Raw genomic sequence first — 13,144 nt, forward strand, 5'->3', positions numbered from 1 at the left:
AAGCCTTAGGGGCTGTCTGTCAATCTTTCCTCTGGTCCATTCACACATTCATCTGCATGCTCTGTCACAGAGAGACAGAGGAAGTGAGCGAGAGCCTCTCATTCATAAAAGAGAAAGTTCATTCATAAAAGCTGCACAATTCCGCTGTACCTCAGAAAGAAAGACGGAGACGAGGAAAGTTAATTTCGAGGTGAAGCAGAGCTGGACCCTGGGCAACTGACTGAGAAAGTGGATGGGACTGTACTTAGAATGATTAAAGCAGAGCAGACTGGATTTTAGACTACTCAGGACATCCCCAATTCCACGGTGGTGAGTTGAATCTAGTGAATCTAATAATCTGAGATCTCATTAAGCCAGATGAATTCCCAAAGGTCAGCTGATTAGCGATTGCCCCCCCCCCAAAAAAACAACTTATGTCATTTTATGCCTTTGCTTTTTTTCTGCTATGCCAGTCTGTTTTATCGAGACAAATCTCTGCATAATCACTGGAAACTAACATAACTGTTTGATTCCTGGCAGATTTTCCTTTCCTTTTTTCATTTTACTTTGTCAGAGAACAGTGTTCTCCTTTGTCCAGTTATCTGATTATGAGAGAGCAAACCTTACCCAGGTCCAAACCACATACGGGACTCTTACCAGGTACAGTAGGTTGTCCCTTTTCTAGTTATTACAGATATAATCGGTACAATGAACATCACTGCATTCCTGTTTGTAATATTTTCCCCTCTACAGGCATGCTGAAGCGCACCAAGTACACTCGTCTCCGCAATGATTCGCTAACATCTCTAGAGGATCGGCCCCCAGGAATGCTTTCCCTCAAGAGGGATCTTTGCCTAGTTTCTGATTTTGGGCAACTGGATCCTGTGATGCCTTCACACCATGGGCTGTCAACCCTGAGGGACTTTATCCCCCGTGTGGCAAACATCCGTTTGCAAAGTCCTATTTCCATGCTGGGCCTGAGGAGACAGACAAACACAGATGGGGACGTAGCCACTGATGGTCACACTGACACACCTTTGTCCAGAAAAGAATGGGGCTCAGGACCTAATCAGAGAATTTCCTGCCAATCTGCTCTTAATGTGCCCTCATCCAATGGCCAAAACCTAAGTCACTCAGCCCTGTGCTGCACAAAAAGACCAATCACCCTGCATCGGATCACCAGTCTCCACTGGACACCTGGCTGTCCTCCTTGCTCAAAGATAGCTCTGAGCTGTTTGAAGACATGCTCTGCAGTTGATGATGCAGTGGTGGGGACGGCAAACACAGAGGTTCACCATCACATCAAGGTACCTGTCACCAAATGTTAGTTACTTATAGTGCATGACAACAATCCGCTGTGTGCAAAATCTGATGGTTGTGTCAGAGACTGCAACTAAAGTATCTAGGAGCTTCCTTGCCCAACAAATCTTAATGTTTGTAAAAAGTATTCATGTGTTTAACTACATTACAAAAGCTTTGTCGCTTTACACTGTTGCAAAGAATTGAACACTGTTCAATTTCTACCTGTGCCAACAAACACAAACGTGAACAAACTGTGGGAGATAGTCTGTCTCACTGTGCTCTATCCTCACTATCAAACTCACTTTTATACATACACCCCCTCCCTCTCAGATAAAGCTTCCTGTGTAGGCAGTAGTGACTCATCCAGTCTCTCAGCTCCTCTCTAGATCTGCTCTTCTTGTGTGTGTCTGTGTGTGTATGTATGTGTGTGTGAGAGAGTGAGTGCATGAATATATCCAATATCAGCAGAACCCATGCTGTCCTAAAACCGGAGGTATGTCCACATGGGTGATTAGGAGCAGGGCATGTGAGCTTACCATTGCTGGAAATGAGAACTGTCTGGTGGTGTAAAAAAGTACACACATACATTATAATCCCACTCACTCACCCCACCCACACATATGCACACACACGTATTGATTGCATTCTGGTCTCCAGCAATGGACTTACTCATCCTGCCTCCAGCCTATGGGTTTTTCTCTGCTGAAACTCATGGCCAATAGAAGTGGGACTGGCCAAAGTGTATCCAAGCACATGGCCTAAATGTTGTCCGGTTGCAATAACCGCCCCTTCATCCTCTTCACATAAAGGACACAGCACACCCCAGAGCAATATCACTAAAATGTTGAATCCCAGTCTCAGGGATAGAACAATGTCACTTATCTCACAAACTTCAAATTCACCCTTCAACCATGTGGGTAGAAATTAGATTGAGGAGTATAATACAATGAAATGAGTAACTAGTGTTTTGTTGTGTTTTCCAAGTACATAGGGAGTGTGGAGGTGACCCAGTCTATGAGAACCCTCGACTTTGATACAAGAATTCAAGTCACACGGTAGGAGGTCGTCCCACTGTCACCACCATTACACAGAATAAAACTGCAGTATGTAGGAATGAGTGGCTGTTTATTGTTTACACAAAGAAGAAACAGAAAAGTGGTGCTTTACTCCGACTCACTACATATATTCAATATGCATTTTCCAATCAAGGCATGTGGCTGATTTCAAAATGTATAAAGGAAGGGAAATCAGATTAAACATATAATGTTTCATGAACTGGAAATTTTTCCTCATCATTTGATACTGACATCCCAACACAGGATGCAAACGACTGATACACACAGCAGCCCTCTGTCCACAACGCTACTGAATAATGGGGCAGAAAATCCAATTAGATGAATTTCCTCCTAATGATCTCTGATAGCCTTATTAAGGAAGAGAGACAGAAGAGAGATCTCAATCCCTTACATAGAACTTGTTTTTAAGGAGAAGCACTTCCTGGAAAACAAGCCTTTCCAGACATTGGGATGTTGTGTGCGGGTGTTTTTATATCTTGAATTCAGTCTAAACGACTGCAAACCTTTGAAGAATTATAAACAGATCCACAGTTCTTATACATTAAAACTTAATAATATAACATAATTTTGACATAAGTTGACTGGTATCTAATGTAGCTCTGTGTTATTTATAGTTTTAGTACGTGCAGGTGAAGCGTTATCTGAGGTTTACTGAAATTCACTATCCCTTCCTGAATGGTATACTTGGCAACTGCTTGTAATGCTGCCACTGTACTCAAATTCTTTACTTAGGTGAAAGTGAAAATGCTCTAAACCTATATTTTTAATAATACTGATGATGGTAATTATGGCAAAACATGTACAGTAATCAATAAAAGAAGGATCAAAGATCACTATTTAAAGGAGGCTCATTGCAGACACAACTTTGCCTGGTGTTAACTTTGTGGTTGACACTTTTCACCATGGGTATCCTGATCACAGCTTCACCATGGGTACACTGATCACCGTTTCACCATGGGTACACTGACAGGTCTATGGATCCACAACAAACTGCATGGACTGTTCGTTCTGGCACCTGTCATCTATGGCCAGCATAACAGTTTTCCCCTGCTGACCTTTGTCCACCACAGCAATAAAACCACCTAATGATATTAATGTTCTGGCCACTTGGTGTAAACAGATTGTGAAAGCAGGATTTCACCAGAAAAACAATATGTTTACATTAACATAAATAACTCAAAGCAATGATAGCAGACCATATGGTCTGTACAGTTTATACAGTATACAGTCTAAACTGAGATATGTTTTCATGAGTAAAATCTCAATTTGAGGAAAAAAAAGCAAATCTAAAAAAGAACTGGTAACTACAACTTCCTAATACAAGGAGTGGAGTAAAAGTGCAACATTTCCATCCTAAATGTAGTAGAATACTGTATGTGGTGTACAAGCATTAAAAAGGTATCTGCATGTGTGTGTGTATGTGTACATTTTTATAATCTGTGTGTGTGTTTGGGTCTGCAGCGAGGCAATCAGCAGACTTTGTGAAAAGACGTCAACCAAGACATCAATGACAACTAAAAGGGTAAGGTACACACGGGCTTGCACATGCACTCTAAAATACACACACGCACACACACACACAGCAACTGATTTTTGTTGTCATCAGCCTGTGTGCAAGGGACTGCCAGCTGTTCTGGGTCAAATCAACCTGCGGTTTTCTGGAAGTAGGATCATCCTCACTGTCTCCACAGACAGCGTGACTCTGATCGCAGCTTCCTCCTATCAGGTGGCAGCCTAACCATGCTTCACCAAATTATAGCGATATGAATTATTGAGGCATGAAGGGAACAATGGTTCTGCTTTGGTTTGTATTTTTTTTCTTCTCTTCCTCAGAAGATTGCCTACCACCCCATGCAGGCCATTTCCTTTGCTTCTGGAGGAGACTCGGTACGTTTATATTCTCAAATGGTTTCACATGTACAAACCCGTTTATGTCCAGATACTGTAGGGACACACCCAGAGATGCATGTGCAGAGACACACATACAGTGTCTTATAATTTAATATTAGTAGATTATTATCAGTTTCACATTGCACTGGAAAATAAATAAGGTACATAAACACAAATAGAATTTACCATAATAATAATAAATGCAATGTTCAAAATCTTTTATTTATATAAAATTCTTATATTTGATTTGCTATTCCTTTAATGAATATACACATACTTTATTATGTGACCACTTAGGAGTAACACATGATGAAATGACTTAGCACAACCACCAAAGCCAGGATATGCTTTATATCCATTGAATGATTTTTTTTACTTTTAACTATTAACGATTTTCCTTCCCTTTCCTTCCATGCCCATGCTATTTCCACAAGCTCAATGAACTTCTTAACTAACACAAACGTTTGAACTCACTTCTCCAGCTCCAACAAAGTGTCAAAATAAATGCTTTTTACGCAGTGTCATATTTCATTGCCATGGCCAAAGAATTGTGAATAGAAGAAGATTTCTCTGTAGAAAAATCCCCAGCGAAGCTGCGGATGGGATTATAGCTCACCATTTAATTAATTAGTTAAAATAATCTTGTAATGTGCACTAAGCCTCAGCTCAGTTGGCCTGGACACATGAAAGATAGAGCGAGCAATTAAAATCAATCTGCCACAGAGGCTTTATGGTGCAACATATTCAGCTGACTCTGTTAGTATCAGAGAGTGAACTCATAAAACACAGAATGGTCATTAACTGAAAATGTCTTCGGTTTTCAATGTACGTCACTAGTGTGCTTCCACCAAGTATTGAAAGGCCGATTACATATTTTAAAATCTGTATTCATGGGCAATAAGATGTGTCCTTGCTCAGCTCAACTCAGATTATTCTGCTGCAGTCTGTTGTGGTCTGGTATAGTAGCTTCTAGTGTCTAATGTCATCAAACTTTAGACGGTGATGTTGTCTTACTGACTCTGTCTTAATGGTTCATGCCGCTGTCATACTGCAGGGACTGTACTGGCTATTTGTGGCCACAGAGGCTGCTGTTGATTAAATGTTTTTCTCACTTTAAATGGTGCTTTTTAATTTTCTCTAAATTGATTTTAAAGGACATGGAAGATTACATTGCCTATGTTGCCAAGGACCTTGCCAATCGGAGAGGTATGTTTTGTGCTCCTCCCAGTACATGTTGTGAGCTGGGCTTACAGTGGATTTTCTGACTTCTCTATGTAAACTCATGTATCCTCTCTCCTCCTCTATCTGTCAGCATGTCACATCCTGGAGTGTCCCCAGGGTGGGGCCAGTGAGGTTATCCACAGCATTGGTCAGGCCTTCGAGACTCGTTTCCGCGAACTTCTTAGTCAAACTCCATCGTTCCTCTCCACCAAACCTAGGTTGTCCATCTGTCTTTGTCTGTCAATGTCTTGTTTATCAATATGTCACGTCATGCTGGCCAGTGACTCTTTAGTAAACAGCACTGTCTTCTGAAATGGAAATGTAGAACCTGTGGGATTTGATCGAGGGTAGGGTACATTAGGGTCATTTGGTTTTTCATCTTTGCATATTTCTAGAGGTCAGAAAAATTGTTTAATGATTGGTTGATTAAATAAAAAAAATTCAAATTAAATTAAATAAATTAATTAAATTATTTTCATTAATTGTTTAAGTCCAATTATTGTTCCAGCAAAATTGCTAGTTCTAGCTTTTGGGTATATATGTTGATGCTAAAATTATTACCATAATATTCAAGAAAATAATAAAAACAATAATAATGAAATAAGAAAATAATCATTCACTGAAAGCATCAGAGAGGTGAAGATCAGGTTACTTTTTACACACAGGTCAGCAATGACAATCTGTCACAAATGGAGAACAGACCAACAGGCCAAGCCAGGAGGTGAAGTGAGAGAGCACCATGACTACCACAATGTGATCCCAGAAAAGACACCACCCTCTGGTGGAATGGAGGAACTGCAGATCACGAAGGAGGAGAAACAGGATGCCAACTCCGGGGGGGTAAGAGTTTGTTGTAACACCAAAATACAGACAAAACTTAATACAATGTCAATTGAGCTTGAATGTGTGTTTTGGCTGTAAAAACAACACAAAAACACAACTTAAACACTAACCTGTTGTTTTATGTTTTCAACCACATCTCATGGCCTTTTTCATCCGATAAATGACAAGAAGTGGCTGCATTCAGCCCATGGATATGTCCATGTTTAATTTGTCATATCCCATTGTTATTATTATTTATTTCACACTAGTGGAGCTATAAATATTACTGTGGTTTCTTTTGTGGGGCAATATATTTTAGTGGCAGACTAAAATTGTTTTTTCTGTGATAGCCAAAAGATAATGCAATTCTAATTACAAAACAAAAATCACATCATTAAAACTAAATATGAGCCAGACAAGGAAACACATTACATAAACATTTATAGGCTGTGTTTATTCTGGATAAGTTCATGCACTAATGCTTACACAGTTACATGTTGTCTTTGCTGCACACTAACCTAAAGCAGAAGTGCTTCTCACTCACTTAAAAAAATTATTTAGCTAGTTCAGGAACTGAGTCAGTAACTTTCCTGTCATTATGAAGACATGTGCTTTGAGCTATCACTGCACACATAAACATGCCAAGATTTCTTTTGTGTATGACTCATCTAGTGCCGTTGCAGGTTTGTTCACCTCGGCCTGTTTCACTGTATGAAAACTGCTCCATCACAGATGAAACTCCAGCTTCACCTGCAGGTACAAAACATCAGTGTTGTCTATGGAAATGCAAATGATAAAGTGCAGGATTAGGATTAACCAACTCTTATGTTAGTCAAAGTAAAACTGTAAGCCTGACTTAGTAAAACTTGAACCAAAGAGGAATGTTAGTTTAAACCACAACTGAAAACTGTGTAGGGAAGACGAGAATGCAGCCTGAAAGGAGATGCAGCCTGAAAGAATCAGTGATGACATGAGTAGGCTGCTGTATCACCGGTATATCCTGCAGCAGTTTTAAATAAAAAGAAAATTTGAAGAAAAAGAAACATTTAAAAAAACAACGCTGTAGTATAGGAAAGGATGGTTCCAGTAATATCTGATGACTGCTCCAACCTTTCTGTTGATGTCATTCGATTATTTGCAGATGCTGAGGCACCTTAAAACATTCAGAATTGCCCTGACCTTCAGATGAGTTTGTTTGAGGTCAAGAGTGCATCTCGTATAATCCTAGTTTTCAGTTAAACGTAGCTGGAGTTACACGTCAGCCATTGTATTCCTCCCCTGTTTTATCTCCAGCAGGCTCAGCTGAATCTGATGTTAGTGTTGTTCAAACTAATCCTCTCTCTGAGACCAAGATCCAAGACCTGGTCCAGGAGGAAGGCTGGTTCCACGGCAGGTGGGCAATCGAACCTCTACTGACTATCTGTAAATCACCCTTTCCTTTCTCAGTAAATTTGTGTCTTTCATTTCAGGTTAGGAAGAAGACAGGCAGAGTCACTTCTCACCAGCAGTGGGGATTTCCTGGTGAGGGAGAGCAGCTCTGCCTCTGGTCAGTATGTACTCAGTGGTATGGAGGGAGCCACCGTGCGGCACCTACTACTCATCGATCCACATGGACAGGTAAAGGTGCGGCATTGGACTTTCAAATGCACATGCACAATCATTACCATACATTTCAACCCGATGTCTGCTTCTCTGTGTGTTCAGGTGCGGACCCGTGATCAGGTGTTTGTGAGTGTAGGTCATCTGGTGCGTTTCCACATGGAGAATCAGACACCTCTAATTTCTGGAAGATGTGAGCTGCATTTGAAACAACCAATCCTACAAAGTCACTGACACATATTTTAAACCCAAAAATGTCTGTGGTGGCAACTGGATGTGTATGTACCACAAATTCACACTTTCTTGATGACTTAGAAGCTTCACAGACACACACTGGCAGACTGTCACATGCATACTTGTGGCACTCAGCTCTTCAGCAGCTGAGGCACAATGTGCTTAAGCAGAAGCTAACATGTGAGACAGCATTTCCCAGAAAATTATGTTATTTGTCCATTACCATGTGTAGAGTAAATTCTTTGGGTTTTTTACTTGAAATTTAGCTTGTGCACATTGTGCCCCGCCCTATGTTGAGAACAGGCGCTGGCCTGCAGAACATCCTGTCCCTCTCTCAGGCTGAATTTGCTGGTGTTTACTTACAGTCTAAGCACAATTACTGGTGTCAGGAGGAAATTCCCAGAAAGTTGGCAGACTTTCAGAAACATTTTTTACATGCAAAATATGTCTTGTGTTCATTTGTTTGGATTTGTTATTGTTTCGTGTCTCCATTTCCCATAATTAACTTTTGAAAACATGTAATTTTCCTATTTATAAGATTCAAAATATGTAAATGCTGTTAGTAACACAAATCTATAGAGTCGGATTTGGAATTTAGTCTTAAAAAAACTCACAAAAATGCTGATAGCAATGTTTTTGTTCTGCATTAGGTGAAATAAAATACATCTTTGGTGCTCTTATAGTGCTTTTTAGTTTCTGGACACTGTAATTTCTTGATTTCTTTCTACGTGGACAATTTGCTTCACACATGCACTTGATTAACTAACATGAGGTGCAGTCGTCACTTCACATACTCCAAAGAGAGCCCTGCATTGAAAAAGACATATTACACAGAGTAAAAGGTGTCATGTCGATAGCTTATCTGTGGTTTGTCTCATTATCTGGGCACCTGACACCCACCCTAAGTTTTTGGACAGACAAAAACAAATACCAGCAAAAAATAACCATAACACACAGTATATGAGCATGATATGAGCACAATTTCTTCTATTAACAGAACAGCTGATATCAAAACGACTGGAAACACATCAAAAAAATAATCACCATCTTTACTGGTCAGATCATTTTTTTTCAAAATCAACAATGCTAAATGTTTGCCATATCTAACTCATTATTGTGTATGCATCCAATATGTAAATATTTTATGCTTTTCTTAGTCCTACATGATTTCTGACAAAACAAGACATTTGAGGATATTACTGTACCTATTTGGTATTTTATATTTGCAAAACGATAACCTACTAATGATATTAATAATAAAACAATGCCTCAATGTCTCGTAAAGAAAAAAGGAAAAAGAAAAACCATTTAACTCCCTGGATTATTTAAGCCACAAGATGGTGCCATCAACCTTTATGAGAGCTTGTTCACTTTCAGGCTATACAAAAATATGTGCTTTTGATTGGTCAGATACTCTTTGGCTAGACTTCTAAAATTCTCCATTTTGTTTACGTGGTCATTTTTCCACAAATTTCTATCATGTTCATTTGCAAATACGTATGTGTTCAACCTACTGGCTGAAACTACAATGACATGCTACATTTCTCTAGTTATTTCAGTGTACATGAAATAGATGAGTGCCTGCAAAGAGAAGTGAAAATGACTGGTAGTAAACAGCCTATAATAATTGCTGCCATACTTTCCCCCAGGTTTCATCAGCTTGTCACTCTATGATTTTGCTGAAGTAAAAGATGACTATGTGCTGAAAGTATGCAGTGGCCCTGGATGTCCTCTGAGAGGGTTGGAGGGTCTCACTCACATTAATCACTTTCAGCAAAGCTTGTTAGGCTGAGATCAGGGAACCACTGGTCCACTGCTGAGAACTGATACAAAACAGGATAAACACTGATAGGGTATCTAAAGAAAAACAAAACTTAAAGCATTTATGTTCAGATAATTCTGTCAGATGCAATCAGAGAACTAGCTTTTGGATGTGCCAAGGAGGAGGCTGGTTTGTTACAAAGAACAGGAAATCAACATGCTTAAAGTTATTTCTGCTAGTTCCTCCACACTTTCTGAACAATTTGAAAATGGTAATGACGTCTGCATCTTTCCTGATTCACTCAACTGAAAGTGTGTCTCTCTTAGCTAACCAACTTTCCTGCTTCTATTATATCTCTCTGGATTTTCTCTGAGTCACACAGACCTCACCCAAAACGACTCAATGTGAACAACAATGACCAAGAATGATGCCATTCTCCCAGACCTTAGGCTGCTGATGTTCACATTCTGTCAAATCTTTGAGCTCACAGTCTGACCTCTGACCCCTCATGAATATCAAAGCAGCAGCTGGAATCCTGTGTGGTGTTAACGTATTCACAGTTTTGAGAGGGAGTCCAGTTTTGAGCAAATATAATATATAATTTTGGCAGTTTTATGAAATATAAATATTGTTTCACTGCCTGAAGTGTCTTTTAATTGCTTGCATCAGTCTAGATTTATTTTAACTATATTATCAATTTGGTTTTGCTTTATTCTGGTCTAGTATGTGGATTAAAGACCCTTGATGTATCCCCTCTTCCATCCATCCATCTGTTACTGCTTACTTTGTTCTGTCTATGCCAGCTATCACTGGGCAAGAGGTGGGGTACACCCTGGACAGGTTGCCAGTCTATCTCAGGAGCATTGGAGAGACAGACAACCGTTCACAATCGCATTCAAACCTACGGGCAATTTAGAATCTCCAATTAACCTAACGTGCGTGTCTTTGGACTGTGGGAGGAAACCGGAGTACCTGGAGAAAACCCATGCGAGTACAGTAAGAACTCCACACAAGCAGCACTGACTAAAACTTCAGTGAAGATCCACAGAACTGGAAAGCTTGGGATCCTTCATAGAATAAACTTGAGTGCTGATGAGCCTAAGGGCATTAACTTTAAACATACAAACACACACACATTGCACATATGAAAAAGTATTCCCAGACCCTGAAGCGCCTTAATGGAACAATTAAAGTCATAAAAAGTGCCTAGAGTACGAGAGTATGAAATTGTTCCTTGTTTCAATGTTATCAGAGTCACACAGAGTTCAAATCTGGGAGGAAACAAAACAAGACTTGGCCACTGACTGGGCTGTGTTGCAGCACTTACTGGCATGCCAAAATCTACACGTATGTTTCTCCAGAGACGGTGCAAAGGAGGAGACACGTGAGTCGTGTGAGGTTCACAAACAAATGCACACAAACAAAGAGACCAACTGGTTTTAGTGCCTGGTTCTGTTTCCTGTTTCCACAAGTCAGGAACCAGCGAGGGCATGCTGTGGAGAGGACCGAGCCAAGACTCTGCATTAAATGAGTTTACAGTGAGTTGCTGTTGGCTAGAGTCAGTGCAGAATAGACAAGTGTGTGTGTAACCCCTACAGTGATCAGCCCGCTCCTCAGCAGTGTTCTGCTTGAGCTTTTACCTCCATCTGCTCTCAGGCCTCAGCCTTCTACCCTGGCTTAGCAAGGCGGCTTGTCTCTGAAGCTCTGATGGGTGTGTGGACTGTCGGCTGTTGGCAGGCTTTTCTAAACGGAAACACACACACTCACACAAACACACACACACACATGCTCAACACACTTGTCCTTAAGCACAAACGCCCCGGAGTTTCTTTGCCTCTTCCAAATCTTCATCTTTCCACTCTCTCTTTATCATTGCCTGTTTGGAAACTAGGTCAGTGTCATGCTATATGCCTCTGCTTCAAGTATAATGTGTGTGTGTGTGTGTGTGTGTGTGTGTGTGTGTGTGTGTGTGTGTGTGTGTGTGTGTGTGTGTATGCTCATGTTCAGTTAGCAGCCATGCTTATCTGCCACTTGGCTTAAGAACTTCCTTGAAAATGTTTGTTTTCATGGTCTGTGCTGGTGGATTGAAATCCAGGCTCCATTTGTGTGTGGGTGTGTGTGTGTGTGTGTGTGTGTGACATGATGATTATGGGGGGGGGATTCCAGGATTCTTGCATGAAGCAGCAGACAGATGTGGGAGACTAGAATCAAAACTTTTCTGTTGGCTAAATTCAAAAGACAACTTTTCCTTCAGTCTTGGTCTCATTTTACTCTCCATTCCTCTGCTGTTCCCTCATGCTTTGGCCAGCAGCTCACACTTCTCCCCTGGATTTCAAGCTGAGGTTGAGATCAAAACTTGGATCCCACCAAACACCAGGGGGATGATTCAGTGAATCTTTGTCATGCTGGACTTTTTTAGTGGTCTAAGAGACCTTGGGCTTCTTTAGCAGCTTAATATCATTTTTCACCATGATACTTCAAGAAATTCCCTAAGTTTATGAAAATTCCATATAAATATATTTTTGATGTTTCAGATGCTGCAGAAAGTCACGCACTACATTTATTTATGGTCTCAGACACTACACCTGAAGAACATGAATAAACTAAATAGATTTTCTCTATACATGTTAATAGTACTTTGTGTCCAACACCACTCCCAAATTCCCCCAAAAGTAAAATTTTAATTTCTGTAATTGTGTTTTTTTTTGTTCATATTATGGTGTTTGATTCTTCTGGGGTCTAAGTGAACCTGAACATCACTCTGGCACTCAAAATAGCAAGCTGCTAAGTGCTAACATGCTTTACGTTTACTTATAATAAGATTGAATTCTCTACTTTGGTTTAAACGAATCTCAGAACAGTTCTGTTTTCGTTGTTGTTCCCTTTGTTTTGTTATTTAAGGAAACTGTACAGCTCTACTTGAACTGCCAGTCTCACGTGTTATTTCTAATTTTGATCACAAGGTAGCAGTATTGAGTAGACTTGTCGTAGACTTGCCATGAGTGGAGAAGCCAGGGTGCTGGATGTCCATCGTGTAAAGTAAAAAAGCAAATATTTTCTTAAACTACGTATTGGTGACCACATTTAAGTTGTTATTTTTTATTTGTTTCTTTATCTAGATAGCTTTGATTTTGATAGGACTGATTATGTGTCATGGAAAGTTCTGGCACATGTTGTCGACAACTGTTCAGTTATATGGAAAGGGAACGGCAGAGTGCAAAAGCAAACATGCTATTGTACTCTTTTTTTTTTTACTCTA

At 40.1% G+C, this 13,144-nt stretch overlaps 1 protein-coding gene across 6 annotated transcripts; it reads left to right on the top strand.

The window, feature by feature from the left end:
* The first annotated feature begins 51 nt into the window (after positions 1–51).
* LOC137120151 (SHC-transforming protein 1-like) lies at positions 52–9,393 on the top strand. Of its 6 annotated transcripts, none has more exons than XM_067495912.1 (14): positions 52–309; positions 578–639; positions 733–1,286; positions 2,266–2,336; positions 3,819–3,879; positions 3,964–4,083; positions 4,191–4,244; positions 5,402–5,453; positions 5,560–5,686; positions 6,134–6,308; positions 6,974–7,046; positions 7,584–7,683; positions 7,760–7,907; positions 7,995–9,393. In XM_067495912.1, exons 2-14 carry the CDS (start codon positions 588–590, stop codon positions 8,121–8,123), a joined length of 1,716 nt encoding a protein of 571 aa, XP_067352013.1. In that variant the 5' UTR covers positions 52–309; positions 578–587; the 3' UTR covers positions 8,124–9,393. The 6 variants fall into 6 exon arrangements, with proteins under 6 accessions (XP_067352013.1, XP_067352014.1, XP_067352015.1 ...); XM_067495913.1 differs by having other exon boundaries at positions 520–639; positions 7,587–7,683; positions 7,995–9,392; XM_067495914.1 differs by having other exon boundaries at positions 520–639; positions 4,194–4,244; positions 7,995–9,392.
* Positions 9,394–13,144: the final 3,751 nt, after the last annotated feature.

Source organism: Channa argus, chromosome 2 (genome assembly GCF_033026475.1).
Source record: "Channa argus isolate prfri chromosome 2, Channa argus male v1.0, whole genome shotgun sequence".
In the NCBI taxonomy this organism is placed as follows: Eukaryota; Metazoa; Chordata; class Actinopteri; order Anabantiformes; family Channidae; genus Channa; species Channa argus.